This window comes from Patella vulgata, chromosome 2, assembly GCF_932274485.2.
Source record: "Patella vulgata chromosome 2, xgPatVulg1.2, whole genome shotgun sequence".
In the NCBI taxonomy this organism is placed as follows: Eukaryota; Metazoa; Mollusca; class Gastropoda; family Patellidae; genus Patella; species Patella vulgata.
This window is the reverse complement of record NC_065880.2, coordinates 55,794,160-55,809,718: the sequence shown is the minus strand read 5'-3', so window position 1 is coordinate 55,809,718 and position 15,559 is coordinate 55,794,160. Positions and strand designations below refer to the sequence as shown.

The 15,559-nt window shown below is 36.7% G+C and overlaps 1 protein-coding gene across 6 annotated transcripts in view; it reads left to right on the top strand.

Moving 5' to 3' along the window:
* Positions 1-15,559, top strand: part of LOC126811152 (uncharacterized) — an 81,000-nt gene that overhangs the window by 37,553 nt on the left and 27,888 nt on the right. For all 6 annotated transcript variants that reach the window (XM_050536651.2, XM_050536653.2, XM_050536652.2 and 3 more), the window contains exons 9-16: positions 4,539-4,725; positions 5,570-5,688; positions 9,945-10,003; positions 10,322-10,494; positions 10,766-10,889; positions 11,325-11,440; positions 12,037-12,268; positions 13,688-13,862. In XM_050536651.2, coding sequence (XP_050392608.1) covers positions 4,539-4,725; positions 5,570-5,688; positions 9,945-10,003; positions 10,322-10,494; positions 10,766-10,889; positions 11,325-11,440; positions 12,037-12,268; positions 13,688-13,862 — 1,185 coding nt within the window. The remainder of the gene's footprint in view (positions 1-4,538; positions 4,726-5,569; positions 5,689-9,944; positions 10,004-10,321; positions 10,495-10,765; positions 10,890-11,324; positions 11,441-12,036; positions 12,269-13,687; positions 13,863-15,559) is intronic.

Below are 15,559 nucleotides of genomic sequence, written 5' to 3'. Positions count from 1 at the left end.
CCGTTATGCTGGGGAAGAAAGACTTCAGAAAAACCCTCGTTTCTTCAGTCTTTCTTTCCTCAGCATAACCTCAGTCTCGTTCTTTATCCTACACATCACGACCTCGATATATTTAAAGTAACAATTCACACTAATATCTGCTCAGATTGATTATTTAATATTTAAAGATACATTATGGTATGGAAGTATAACGTTGCCAAAAGTCTGAAGATAGACAACGTTTCAAAATACATTTTTCAATGTTTCAAAATACTAATGTCCTAGCGTAAAAATGCAAAGTATACTTTTTAAAATACAAAGTACATTTGTTGAGCTCTTACATTCTAAAGAATGAACCAACTTTGAATTAGCGACTTTACTTTTTACACGTTGCATTATGCACTTTGCATTGTCGACCTACGTATCTGCGACTTTGCATCGTCGAACATATGGGGGATTAGTACGATTTCAAAATCAGAGAGGCACTTAAATCAAGTCATTCTAGAAAACGAGTTACTAAATGGATCAAAGCAATTTTTTGTAAACATTATGTTGATACATTATTGATTAATTCATCACAATTCCAAGACTTTACGAGAAGGTTTAGAGTCTGTACACAGTCTATACATGAGTATCTGATGTTTCTACCGCGAGTGTCAATAACAGCAGCGCAGCGTCTGCACATAGAGTGGACCAGACGATTGATGAACGCCATTGGCACCTGGAACCACACTCTCAGAAAAGCCTGGCGCAATCCATCGGCTGTGTTTGGTCTCGGTACGGCGTTATTAAGTCTCTCTTAATTTCACCCCAAGGATGTTCAACCGGGTTTAAGTCCGGACTAAGGGCTGGCCAGTGCATAACGTTGACACCGTTCTACTGTAGAAAGTCCCGAGTAACTCTGGCGGTGTGGGCACGGGCGTTGTCATGCTGGAAAACGTTGTTTCGATGACGTGCGAAATGTGGTATGACGTGGGGTCTGAGCGCTTGATCGATGTAGCGCACTGCTGTCATGCCGCCTCCTTTCCCTGAACCAAGATTTTGGAACACCACAGGACCCACTCTCTGATTCAGGCAGATTCCACCCCAAACTATTATGCTTGGACCTCCCCAATGAGTCTCGTTCCATGACACATCGGTCAGAATAACGCTGGCCACGTCGACGCCATATTCTGGTCCTGTCATCTGCAATACCGACTCTCATCTGTGAACAGAACAGTTCACCATTGCCTGTGTCGCCAGTTCTGGTGTTGTTGGGCAAACTGTAGACGTTCACGCCGATGGCGAGGGGTGAGGATCGGTCCACGGTAAGGTCTACGGCAATGCATGTTCTCTCTGGTGAGACGTCGGCGCACTGTATCGGTACTGATGGGTCTTCCGTGTGTTCCCACTGTCTGACGTGCTGTCTGTGTGAAGGGATTCTGCACGTGCTGTCGCACAACATGGCGGTATTGTCGCCTTGTGGTAACCCTTGGTCTACCAGTTCAGGGGCGATCATCCGTGGTGTTGGTGGCCCAAAAGCCTTGCTGAAGCCTGTAGATGGTCCGAACATTGACCGGGAAGTCATTGGCAACGGCTTGGGCAGTGTGGCTAGCGTCGAGTTTTCCAAGCGCTTGGTTCCTCTGAGCTGTCGTGAGTCGTGACATGCTGCTGACGTTGTAGTGTGAATGATTCAACCAGGTATGGGGGTGCATTTTATATGGCTGGACATGAGTTGCATGAAAATAATGGAGAACACATTACTTTCTCAGATGTCAGGTTGCGTTTTTGAGAACATTTCCTAGGTTCGATTTTGTGTTTGGGAAGAACCCGTATTGCTCAGGTAAAGTTGGAGTTGTGGTCACAAATATACAATAAAAACATTTGACAATTTTTATGCAATGCGTCTATTCAGAGTAACCTACCAACCTGACGTTTCTTTTGCTGCTTTGTATATTTTGTCAGTTAATTACTTTATGTGTAATATACATTTAGCGGCCTGTAATATACATTTTGTGATATGTTATACATATTCATACTCAATACGTCATGTGTGTTTAAATAAATTTGACAAAATTGTGGATAGCTGACAAGTTTAATTTCACCTTAGGTAAGGCAGATTCTATATAACATTTGGAATACACATTGATCGGTAGTAAATTGTAGATGTAATACGCATATTGTACTGATAATATAAGATATATTATAATAAAAGATGTAGTTATATGTAATACTAGCGGATAACCTGGTACTGCCCGGGTTGTGTCCGTAACTCCGAAACCGGAAGCAGTTGGTCAACGCCACCTAGCCTATCTTACTCCAACGGTCCGAGCTACCCTAATACACCAAATTTCAGCCTCGGGACAGCCCTAGTGTAGCCGCCAATCCTGAACAAACAGGCAGACAAGATACGATCACAAATACATGTATTAGTATAAATAACTGATTTTTGAATGCATGTTATTATAATGTTTATGAAGTCATTTTGATTCTTGCCTATCATTTGTCAGAGCAGTAACACTGGTTTGGGGTTTTGTAATTTAAGCTAGCAAACCTTTTGCCGTCATATTAGCTTGATATGTGATATATTTTTTAAAAGAATGTAGCGATATATTTTTTAAAAGAATGTAGCTTATTGATGTGTGTTTGACTGAATACTTTTATTTTTGTCCTTCATAGGTTGAAATAAACAGTTGCAGTTGCCAGATGATACCCAATTTAATCCACGTGCTTACAGATCTTAAACGTGTTTGCTACTTGTGAATAAACATAAACTAACAATGTCTAACATTGAATTACGAACAAACAATAGTCATGTAGCCAGTTATACTTTTAATGGTTATTTTGTTTGTGACGGGTTTGATTGGAAACAGTTTGGTTATAGCGGTCTACACAACTAAAAATAATGGCACGCCATCTACCGTCAGTATGCTTGGGCTCGCAATAGCAGACATTTAACTATTCGCCCATAAATAGTCTATAAATTAACTCACCAATACAATCAGGTGTGGATTACTACTTGTAAAATATTTTCAACCACGCGAGTTTAGGCGTTTCCAGGGGTATACTTTTTGCCATCGCCTTCGATCTCTACCGGGCTATATGTTATCCGCACCTTTTGGGGTTTATATTTAAGGCATTCAAAAACCTGCTGATTATCAATGTGGTCCATGGCATGGTAATATGCTCGCCATTGCTGTATTTCTTTGGCGCGAGGACAATCCTGAAGGAAGTAGAACATAGAAAATTTAAGACGCATATATGTGACTATTGTGATGAGTATCAGAGTACGACAACATTTATACTATTTAGTTTGTTCGTGATGTTGGGATTTACCTGTTTAGTGATTAGTATGTCAATCATTTATTGTAATGTTGGGGCCACTATTTATAGAGCTAAAAGAGTACGACCAATCATGATTCGAATCAAAGAATACTGATTATTGGTCTTTTGTACTTTTTATATTTTTTTGTGTGTAAATTTTGTATATATAATAAAGATAAACATAATATCAAACCATAATAATAGGATGATTTTCATATTATATATATTTTAGCGAGGTAGATAGCCCCGTCAACATTACCCACACCGCATCTCTATTGATAACAAATTGTAAAAGACATGACGAAAAAAGAAAAGAACTGTTCAGATTAATTCTAGTTCGCGAACCAAATTTTTATAAACTGAATGATTTACAACAATTTAAAATACTGATGATGAATAGAAATATAGAAATTTTAAAATGTTTAGGAGCTTTTGTATAAAATTCGTACATGTCTTTGTAAAGTTGTGTATCTTTGTATAATTATGTCCATGTATGTATCCTTTGTTTGTTTCATGTATATTTCTATTATTTTATATGTATATGCACATAACCTTGTAAGGTTTTTTTTATGCAATAAAGTTTCTTCTTCTATATCTCCGAAATTTATGAAAAATGCTACTATTAACTTTATAGCAGCTGGATTTCTAATTTTTACCATTGTATATATTTGTAGTTTGCAGATCAAGCTCCTGTTACAAACAAGATATAACATGTGCCTTTTTGTTATCCCTAATATTCGTGCGCTTTAGTTCACAAGGCCTGTCATCAATGCAAATGTAATCTTTCGATCCCACACATTTGCGTGACAAGGATTAGGTTCTTCATTTTCCTTCGACGGCTAAAAACCAGTCGCCTTCTGAAATGACCTAGTTTGACCTATAATAATGTATGAAAATGTATAGTATCTATTATAGGTTATAGTCATACATAGACATACATACATAGGCCTACGCGTTATGATACTATAACAAAACGGCCCTAATAGAGAAAACTAACATCATTGGAAAAACAGCCCAAAGGTATACATAGAATTAAAAATAAAATACTAATTGATCGAGATTAAAATCTGTTTGACATATCAATAAACTTAAATGGACTTGATTAAAAATATTATCGTTTACATCTAGACTGTGGATTGTGGAGCCGAACAGGGGATAGTTTATGTTTTTCAAATCATATTGTTGTTTGTCTATGGTTTCCTTAATTTTTCTTATGTCTTGTCATGTCATGTTATGTTACCGTAATTTAACTTCAGATGGTTTGCAGTAGTCGAATAACAAGTACTGATGGCAAATTTGCTATTAATAAAGGTTGTATGTGGTATCAGAGCTGTTTAAATCAAGAAAGGGCAAATGTCAGAGGTTGTGGTCTATATAATAAGCCAGATAGATTATGTAATTTTTGTTGTATAGGCGAAGAGTGTAATGCTGGCGATATGGGAGGTTAGTTTTTTTTATATCAAATTTCTTTACTGAATAGTTTAAAACCATGGCATAATTTATACCTCGAATTTTCATTTGTATACGCCCACATTTCCAGGGCCGGATTAAGATTTTGTGGGGCCCTAGGTCAAAGTATTTCATGGTGCCGGATTACACAGGCATCCATCCATCCAAATACAAAATATCAAAAGAAATAATAGTGACATGTATATATATTACACACTGCATATATTGCATTAGTTTACATTGCATAGGTGACGTGACATTACACGGAATTATATAGCTTTTTTTTCTAGATTTGAGCTTTGCGAATTTTGCAATGATGCCTTCAAAGTCTATGCCTCTGGTGAAGTATAGGTCTATATAATCTTCCATACTATGAAAGTTTCACTTTATTTACCAAGAAAACCCATAAAATAAGTAATTTAGACTTTGCTCTGGTATAAGCAAAATCGGATATAATCAATTTCAAGCTGTCACCTTGCTTATATCAGGGAACCAAGCGAGAGCCTGCACATTTCAGTGAGGTGTATGATGTCGTACCGGCGGTTTGTCAACAACTTGCTTGTGAACGCAATAGAGGCTACAATTTTTAATGGAAGCCCTGTGGCCTTCATGAACATTGTGAACAGGAACGTGACAAGAACTATACGAGAATGTTGCAACAGTTGATTATAACCGTAAATTGTTATTCTTAAATCATGCTTTCAAGTGACAGTCGGTTTTAATAGATTGACAACGAAAACCGAAAGATGAATGGACTAAATATACAGATTGTAAATTAAAATGATTTAACACAGTAATATGTAACTATCTTTTTTTTTACTATATTTTTGATTTCCAGGTCGAACGAAAGAATTAAAATTTTCTCTGAAATTATCGTTAGATCGTTCTTATAACCAGGACCTTGACACTGTTTATTCGGAAGCGTATCTAAATGAACAAAGAAGTCTTACCACTGGAGTAAGTATAATGTTTATCACGCATTAATATGAACTTATGCACGATATGTTCAAAAGGAGAAACTTATTATCAAACATAAATTATCAGTTTAAATTGATTTAATTAATTTGAGACTTGGATGATGTCAAAGAAATGACAAATAATTTGCAATCATAACTTATTTACAGTCGTTCATTCAAAGTAGAAGTGTCATTGAGTCAGCTGGCGTGGTTTCGAATCCCCGGTTGTACGTGACAAGGAGTAGGGTCGCCTGTCCAACCTCATGGGTTTTCTCCGGGTCCTCCGGCTTCCTCCCACTGCTAAAGACCCCTATGCGCAAGCGAATTATTGAAATAAAATTAAACCATATGTTTGTCCCGAAATGACCTAGTTTGTGTCGAGTGAACGTTAAACCCCATTTCACTCTCCCTCTCTTGCACGTAGGGGTCTTTAGCAGTGGGAAGAAACTGGGGTACCAGGCGAAACCCACAAGGTTCGACATGCGACCCTGCTCCCTTGTTTATGCCGGGAATCGAAACCACGCCACGGGAATCAATGACAGATCTTGTGATATCACGCGCACGCGTTAAACCATCTGGAGTTGAGTTCGGCTCATTCACAGCAACCAGAAGGCATACAGTTTATGCTTTTGTGCCCGTAGTACAAAATGAAGTTGTGCGACAAGCGCCTGGTTTCTTGGAAGTGGATCACAAATTCTCTGAAAAATTTCTTTATTCTCTGAACAAAATAATTATTCTCTAAAAAACGTGTTAGTCCGGTGGCTGAAGGGGGGAAATCGCCACCCGAGCTGTGAATTTATGAGACCAAGTTTTTCTATACCAGTTTTTTGCGTTGATTCCGAATCTGGGTGGTGATCAGGCGTTTGAGGGGGTGTTTTCGAGATATGGGGGGTCCAATGTCTACAATTGGGGGAAAATGTCATTATGTTGACATAAATGATGATCATGTTATATAATTATTAATAAAACACAAATTTCTAGGACTGCCCATCTCTAAATAAGTGTTTATGATGCCCCTGGACAACTGTTTTGATTTGTGGCGAGGTGGGGTGGGTGGTTGCAGGTGTGTGTGTGTTGGGGGGGGGGGGTAAAATTGGCGGGAAATGAGTTCACGTCGATTTAAGTGATTTTCTTTAGAACTTGATGGAACATCTCTAAATATATGTTTATAATATTCCCATTGTGTGGAGTGGGCGCCGGGATGGGTGCCCTTGGGGGTGGGGGGATGAGGGTGGGGGTAACATTTGTTTTTGTGGACAGAAATCATTTGGTGGGGGGATGTGGGTGGGAGTAACATGTGTTTTTGTGGACAGAAATCATTTGGTTCAAAATTTACCTTAAAAGTGTTTTCTCGTTAGCTTTTTCGTTCATTACATCATTGCATCATTCATTATATTAAATTATGGTGGTACTTTTCAAGAGATCTGGAAATGTACATAAAAGAACAAAGTAAATCAGATTAAATGTTTAGATATTCGTCTATTCTTAGTCTTCATCAGAAGATTCAAAATCAAAGTTCATAATATGAGCGGGAAAAATATCTTTTTGGTTTCTGATCAACAGCTCGTATATATCCTTTGGATATGCTTCAGATACCAATTGACATTGCAAATCTTCATTCCAGCCATGCAGCGGAAATGAAATGAAATGAAATGGGGTTTAACGTCCTACTGTTTTGCTCCTAACCTGGGCTAATGAAGACGGGCATACGCCATACAGTGTGCTATGAGGGAAATTTTGCCCAGACAGCGGCACTACGGCCTACTCTTATATCGAATTCCAACTGCCAAGGGATCTTTTACGTGCACGCCAATGTGTACACGGGACCTCGGTTTTTCGTCCATCCGAACGACTAGACAGCTTTCCTTGTCAGCCCCTCCGTCCTGCATCACTGACAAGGGAGAACCACGCCGGAAAATCTGGATGAACTTTCTCGGCCAATGCAGGGATCGAACACCCGACCTCCAGGCTAGCGAGCTAGCGTCTTACCCACTTAGCCACGTGATCCCCACAGCCATGCAGCAAAAGACCACTACGGCAAGGTGGTAATAACGAAAGGTCCGTTATTTTTTCACCCAGAAAATCTTTCTTCTAGCGTCATCTACTGATGTAAGTCGCCTTCCGTGAAATTTTGGGATTTCTATTTCGCCCGAGCAAAATACAATTTGTTTCAGCGCTTCCATTTATTTGCAATGCGTAGAGGAGTAGGTAAGCTATTTTGGTGTCCTCGTGGTTTTTGTCAGCTCTAGGATATTCTCGACACTTTCATACTAATCTTGATACATTTTTTGATCCAATCAAGATTAGTATTGAAAGTGTCGAGAATTTTTAAAGAGCCGGGACAGACAAATGATGTTTCTGATGACATAATTACTGGTTTAGAAAAAAATGTTTGTGCCATGTACGGCGAAACTGGAAAAAAGATTTTCTGGGAGAATTTCAATTGTGATGAAAAATAACAAACCTTTCTTTCTTTATTACCATCTTGCCTGCGTAGTCATTTGCTGCAATTCTGGTGAAAAATTATGTACACCAGTGATCGAACAGGATGACCCTGCGATACAAGGCTGGAATGAAGATTTACAATGTGAATGGGTATCTGAAGATATTTATCCCACTCATATTATGAACTTTGATTTTGAATCTTCTGATGAAGACTAAGAATAAACTAATATCTAAACATGACTCTGATTTACTGTGTTTTTTATGTACATTTCCAGATCTCTTGAAAAGTACCATTATAATTTAATATATTATTTGGAATGACGAAATTGGTACTGAACGAAAAAGCAATATGATTAAAATACAGATGTATATTTCATTTCGTTTTTTTATACTTTGGCCTACACTACATGAAGATCTGACCAGTTGTACTGGGAGGTCACGTCAGGGTCATACGAGCGGTTTTTTGACCCTATGACGTCAGACATTGATTAATCAATCAGCGTTGACGTTTCTAGGGGTTTACCCACAGTTCCGTGCGGAGTACGGCGAGATCTTTTCATTGGCTAATTCCTCACATCAACTCGACCACCTGTTAGATAACAACTCTTCCTGATCCCAGTGTTGTGAAGACAAGTAAAACGAGCGGTTTTTTACCCTATGACGTCAGACATTGATTAATCAATCAGCGTTGACGTTTCTAGGGGTTTACCCACAGTTCCGTGCAAAGTACGGCGAGTTCTTTTCATTGGCTAATTCCTCACATCAACTAGACCACCTGTTAGATAACAACTCTTCCTGATCCCAGTGTTGTGAAGACAAGTAAAACGAAATTTTGAACTATATAAAACGAAACGAAATAGCATGTCTGTGTTTTAATCAGATTGAACGAAAAAGCATAGAGAAGACACTTTTCAGGTCAATTTTGAACTGAATGGTTTCTGTCCCTAAAATTACATTTTGTTCCCCCCCCCCCCCGCCCCATACAATGGGAATCTTGCCCACATAATTAAAAAGTAATGTTTTTACCAAGCTCTAGGAAAATCATCATTTAAATCTATGTGAACTGATTTCCCACCAATTTACCCCCCCCCCCCCTCCATACACACACACCTGTTACCCCAACCCCACCTCCCCACAAATCAAAACAGTTGTCCAGGGGCATCATATACACTTCTCTAGAGATGGGCAGTCCTAGAAATTTATGTTTTATTAATATATAACATGATTATCATTTATATCAACATAATAACATTTTCCCCCAATTGTAGACATTGGACACCCCATAATTCGAAAACGCCCCTCAAACGCCTGACCACCACCTAGATTCGGAATCTACGCAAAAGTACTGGTCTAGAAAAACTTGGTCTCATAAATTCACAGCTCGGGTGGCGATTCCCCCCCCCCCCTTCAGCCACCGGACTATGTGGAATATTTATTTAACCATACAAAATTTCATCATAAAACCTTTTTCAATTGAATATTGTTACTCCTGTTAAAATAGTTACGTGAAGTTTGCGAACTGTCACAGAGATCAGTTTTTAGTTTGATTTAGCTACGTTACTCAGCAGTAGACAATGCATGTCGAAAACGAAACTAAAATCCGTAAGCAGACCCACTTCCGCTTACTAGTAATCTGCCTAAATGTAAATTCATTCGTGATAGTCGAAATAAAACAGAAATGAAATACAATGGGTTGAACGTACCCCTTTTCTCCAACAAATCGGGCTAGCGGGGACAGAAAGAATACAAAAGATGAAACTAATTCCAACAATGTATTTATATAAATGTACTATAAATAATGTTTATGTTTAGTTAACAGGTGCATTAAATGAAATAGCTGGAGGCTATACTGTAGATATTCAACGATTCAGGTATTAAAATCAATTGATGTACATTATATTATTATCTTTTATTTACCAGTTATGTTTTGTATAAAATAACAATTTGTAAATGATATTTCTATAGAGGACACGACATTGTAATATAAAATATAACTATCTTATTTGCATCTGGATCTCCTGCTTATTATGATTGTTCGAGGAACCCTATCTTAATTCCGACTCGCGTATCGATTTCTGTCGGGATGAGGTGGGGGGGGGCGGTTATGGGATAATGAAGACAATCCTGTAAAACGCACTAGACAGGGTGAAGTAACTATGTTATTAATTTATAGTATGTTGTTTTTATAGCCAACCAATGATAACAGTATGGGCGACTATTTATTCCACAAACCTGAACACACGCACCGAAGACAGCGTGTTGGCACAGATAAACGAAACTTTACGCAGGAATTCGTTAGAAGGTGCATTATCAGAGATGGGAGTCGTACCTTCAACTATTCTACTTAATTATTATAAAATAGGTAAATATTATGTTCAATGAAATTAAATAGTTAATTTAAGATAAACCTAGTTAGATTTACCATTATCGAAAAGTATTGATAAGAATAGATTTCAAACGGAACTCAAATTAGTGAAGAGTGTTGATTTTAATGCTTTCATTTATATTAGTAAGGACAATTATGGTGAAGTCTATTGTTTCTATATGTATTAAGACATTAGTCGTAATTAGTGTATAGTTCATGAGTTTCAATATGACAATGTAATTACTAACTGGTTATTTTCATATTCAAGCGGCATGTTTTGAAGAGATTATAAAGACATCAGTAGGTATATTTACCTGGCCACAGACAGATGTAGGTTATACTACATATATCAACTGTCCTAATAACCAGCTTATTTCAGTTTCACGACAATGGTAAATTTTTACTTTCTCTTTTGTAATAATGTTTACATTTTTGCTTCTTTCTGCCGTAAAAGTAATCCACAATTAATTTGTATATGACATATAGTACATAAATGCAATATGATATTATATAATAAACATCTGTAATTTGAGAGTACTCTATGTAATTGGTAAGCTACATATACAAATGTAATTTGATATTATAGTAAACATATGTTATTGTAGATTACTTAATGTAATTGTAGATTACTTAATGTAATTGTAGATTACTTTATGTAATTATAGATTACTATTCACAATATACAAAAGTAATTTGATATTACTACATGTAGCATAAAAATCTAATTGGAGATTGACGTTACATAAAAGTTTGCCAATCTACAATGTTTATGTTTAGAATCTTATGTTTATATTTTGATTAACAATATTATATTGTTGTATTTCTAGTCACCTAAATGCTTCTGGTAAACCAATATGGATGGAGCCCTTGATTACAGACTGTCTTATTAATTCTACAGTCAACAATAAATTAAATAATTTGTTAAAGATTAATATTAACGCAGGTAAATCAATGACTGGGTCCAAATGATCCTATTTAATTGAGTAAAAAGCTTAATGGATTTTCACCGAATTTCAATCTTTATGTGTGTGTGTGTTGGGGGGGAGGGGGAGGGAGAGAGAGAGAGAGAGAGAGTTTAACGTCCATTCGACATAAACTAGGTAATTTCAGGACTAACATATGATTTAATTTTATTTCAATAATTCGCTTGCGCGTAGGGGTCTTCAGCAGTGGGAGGAAACCGGAGGACCCGGAGAAAACTCACGAGGTTGGACAGGCGACCCTACTCATGTACAAAGCCGGGAATCGAAACCACGCCAGTTGACTCAATGACAAACCTTATGATACAGCGCGGACTCGCACGTGCTAACCATTCGGCCATCCGACCCCCAATCTTTATCTAAACAGTAACATTTTTTTTTTTTTTTTGTTAATGTGGTCCGGACATTTGGGGTGTTTTACCGACTGAGTATAATGTATCAGGGTGAATTAAAAAAAAAAAAGAAATTCATATTATAACATCGATCATTCAAACACAAACACCCCCGGCGGAGGTATATTGGTTGCCTGGCAACATATGTTTTACAAATTTATTTTCAGGCAATGTTCGACAGGCGTTAGATAATCTGAAGACTCTGACTAAGGATACCCGGAATTTTAATAAAAAGCAGCTATCTCTGGCGGTTGGTGTACTGACTAACATATTAAAGGAGGAGTCGTCATATTCTAATCGTGGCATTATGAATGATACGGTGGCCGTGGTTAGCCAACTCCTCTTTATACCCAGTGCAGTGCTACTGGAGGCACAAGACGAATTTGATACTTCAACAAGGTTAGATTACTTAGATTACCATTCCTGTTATATTTTGTTTTATTTTTAAGGTGGTTGCATGTGAGGTTTTGTTTTGATTAAATGTAAAATTTTGTCATATAACTAAAGCAATGGTAACAAGCGTTGTCCGTTCATTAATCTTTGCTATATAAGCTAGCATTTAAGGGGCACCGATCAGTTTGGAAGAGAAAAAATCGTTTTAAAGGAAAACTTGGGTGTCACTTAGGGCTAGTGCATGTGTAGCTGACTAAAACGCCACTTCGACACATGTACAGACCCCTTGAATTCGATAAAGAACTCTAGCATTGGACCCGTGACCATAGAAATATTTATCCGTGTGTTAGTCTCAAATGAAGGAAGTATTGTATTGACGCAAAGCGTGTTACTATTCCGTTCATTTCAAAGTAAACAGCATTAATTACTTTTTATGCGCCCACATGGAAATGTGGACGTATATTGTCGTCGGACCGTCCGATTGTTTTAATTGATATATGTTGTTCACATTGGTGAGATGAAAAAGCGTATTTATTTTCAATAATTTCCGTTTATTACGTCTAGAGTTATGGCCCTTATATCACTTTGTTGGACCTTGTGAACGCTCTAACGCCAAAAGTTATCAACCAATCTTTCTGAAATTTATATGCATTATTTAAATTAGTGAAACGAAAAAGCCTATTGAATTTCAGCAATTTCCGTTTATTACGTCTAGAGTTATGGCCCTTGTTTCACTTTATTGAACCTTGTGAACGCTCTAACGTCAAAAGTTATCATTCGATCTTTCTGAAATTTATATACATTATTTAAAATAGTGAAACCACGAAACCTATTGAATTTCAACAATTTACAATAATTACATCTAGAGTTATGACCCTTGTTTCACTTTGTTCAACCTTGTTAATGCTCTATTGATGAAAATTATCATCCAATATGTATGAAATTTATATGCATCATTAAAATTTGTGAAATAGAGGTCTATTGAATTTCAGCAATTTCCGTCAATTATTTCTAGAGTTGTGGCCCTTGTTTTACTTTGTGAACCCTTAACCCTGTGAATGTTTGAATGACAAAAGTGATCATCCGATCTGTATGAAATTTATGTGCATTTTTTAAATTAGTAAAACGAAAAAAGCCTGTCAAATTTCAACAATTTCTGTAAACTACTTCCAAAGTTGAGACCTTTGTTTCCGTTTGTAAAACCCTGTGTACCCTCAAACAACAAAATATATAATCTGATCAGTATGGAACTGTCTTGTAAAGGCCCCCAATTACCTACAAAGGAATAAATATGCGACAACCCTTGCCGGCCGCTCGGACGATTTAGCTGCTGTGGGCGTATGTTTCGTTGCCTGTAACCTATCTTTAATAAAATATGTAATTATACTCTCTTTTGATCCTCCTGTTATCGATTACTTTTTTAAGGATTCTAGATTCTGTGGAGAAAATTAGTAACAAAATCTCATTATCAAATGGTAATATTACTATAATAGAACCTAATCTTGTGCTGGCTGCTGTGCCCGTTGCTGAGGGTTATTTTAATGGTCTCTCTTTGTCAACTAGATCACAGGCGAAGGGTCAAAGGTTGTCTGTTTTTACGGTGAGTTTCCCGAAAACAAAGCTTTCAGCTAATATTTCAAATACCTATCGTTTGTGTCTTTAACCAATATTTAGGTTGTATACATTTAATTAGGTATAATAACATCATATTAAACCAGTATGTATGATTTGTATTGTATTTAATTAATAATAAAGAGACTCTAGTTTTTGTTGCTTAGTAAATTATTGTGTATATTATTGGTATTATTATATTTCAATGTTGATACCCGAACTCTTGTGATTAGCAGAAAATGTTACGGTATATGACAGTGGTCATCAAAAATAAGAATGAGATTAGAATGAGTATTTTAGGAATTCAATTTTCTAAATTACATTATTTGAATTAAAGGCAGTTATGGGCCTGCCTGATAAAAAATAAAAATGGACGGCCTAAAGAGAACAGTGGGGTTTATCATTTATAGATGGATAAACAATTTATAACTATGGACGTTAGTTAATAATTGTGGTTTTTTTTAAATATTATATACTGAGAGCAGCTTTATTTAGTTCATATATTAAAGTAGATAAAGTACGAGCACTTATTTGTTTCCGGTAGATAAATGCATAAATAAATAAAAAAATACGTTCAGGTAAAAAATGTCTCCACTTTACTTCATTCTGACATACATTAAATCGTATAAGCTAGCTGTCTGCCTTCTATGGCCGTCTTTAGATATAATGTATCGGCCGTGTGAAATTTCTAGCTAGCTTGCTTCTGTTTTTCTGTGCTAGCAAGTTTCAGGTGAAAAAAAGTAAATCATTTAATTCTTCTAGTATTATTTGTATTGCCACACAACTTTTCTGTTATCCATTCTTTGACGTTTGACAGAAAACGCAAAATAAATACGGGCTTACTTATCAATGTGCGATGGTATTTGAATTTTGCGGTGATTTGGTTTTAACACATCACGTGACATAGCTCGCCAATCAGAACACACGACGAAAGGTTCAACAGGTCGTGTAGTAGAGTGAAAGGTCACCGCTGTTTACGTTTTGATAGTAATATGGCAGAAGGAAAGCTAAAACTGCATACTTCGTGTAGATTTTGTTAAAAACACTGATCTAAAACCGTTCACTGCGACAAACTGGGAAAAATTTAAGGTATGCGCTAACCAGTGGATCAAATTAGATGGAAGTGGCAGGCACAGATTCATTTTTTACTCTGTGTGGCAGGCTTATGCCGGAGACAAATGCTGATTTGTTTGACAAAGAACTCCAGGAATGTGCAGACAAGACTCTCGTCTCAATGACAATGGGGTATAGATCTACTATTACTAACAGACTTCTCACATTCCACGTTACCAGCGTAAAGAAAAATAACCTGTTTATGATTATGAAAGATATTGATTCCAAAACTGTTGAAGAAAGTGATGTTTAGAAACAAGCAGCTAAAATTTTACCAGCAAAAGAAAAAGAAAAATAGGTCTGGTTAATTTCTTAAGATTAAGGGGATCATATCTTAACCCTTTTCCATTTTCTTGCAAATGCAAGCCGATGAAGATATTCCCCTATTCCTAAATCATCAATTGTGAGGATGATATTGATGAAATTATGTGATTTATTATTATTATTATTATTATTGTTCGATTTATATAGCGCTTCATTACACGTGAAGTGTTTCTAAGCGCATATCACAAACATATACTTCAAACACACAGAAACAATCAAAATCAGGAGAACATAATTAAACACAGCTGC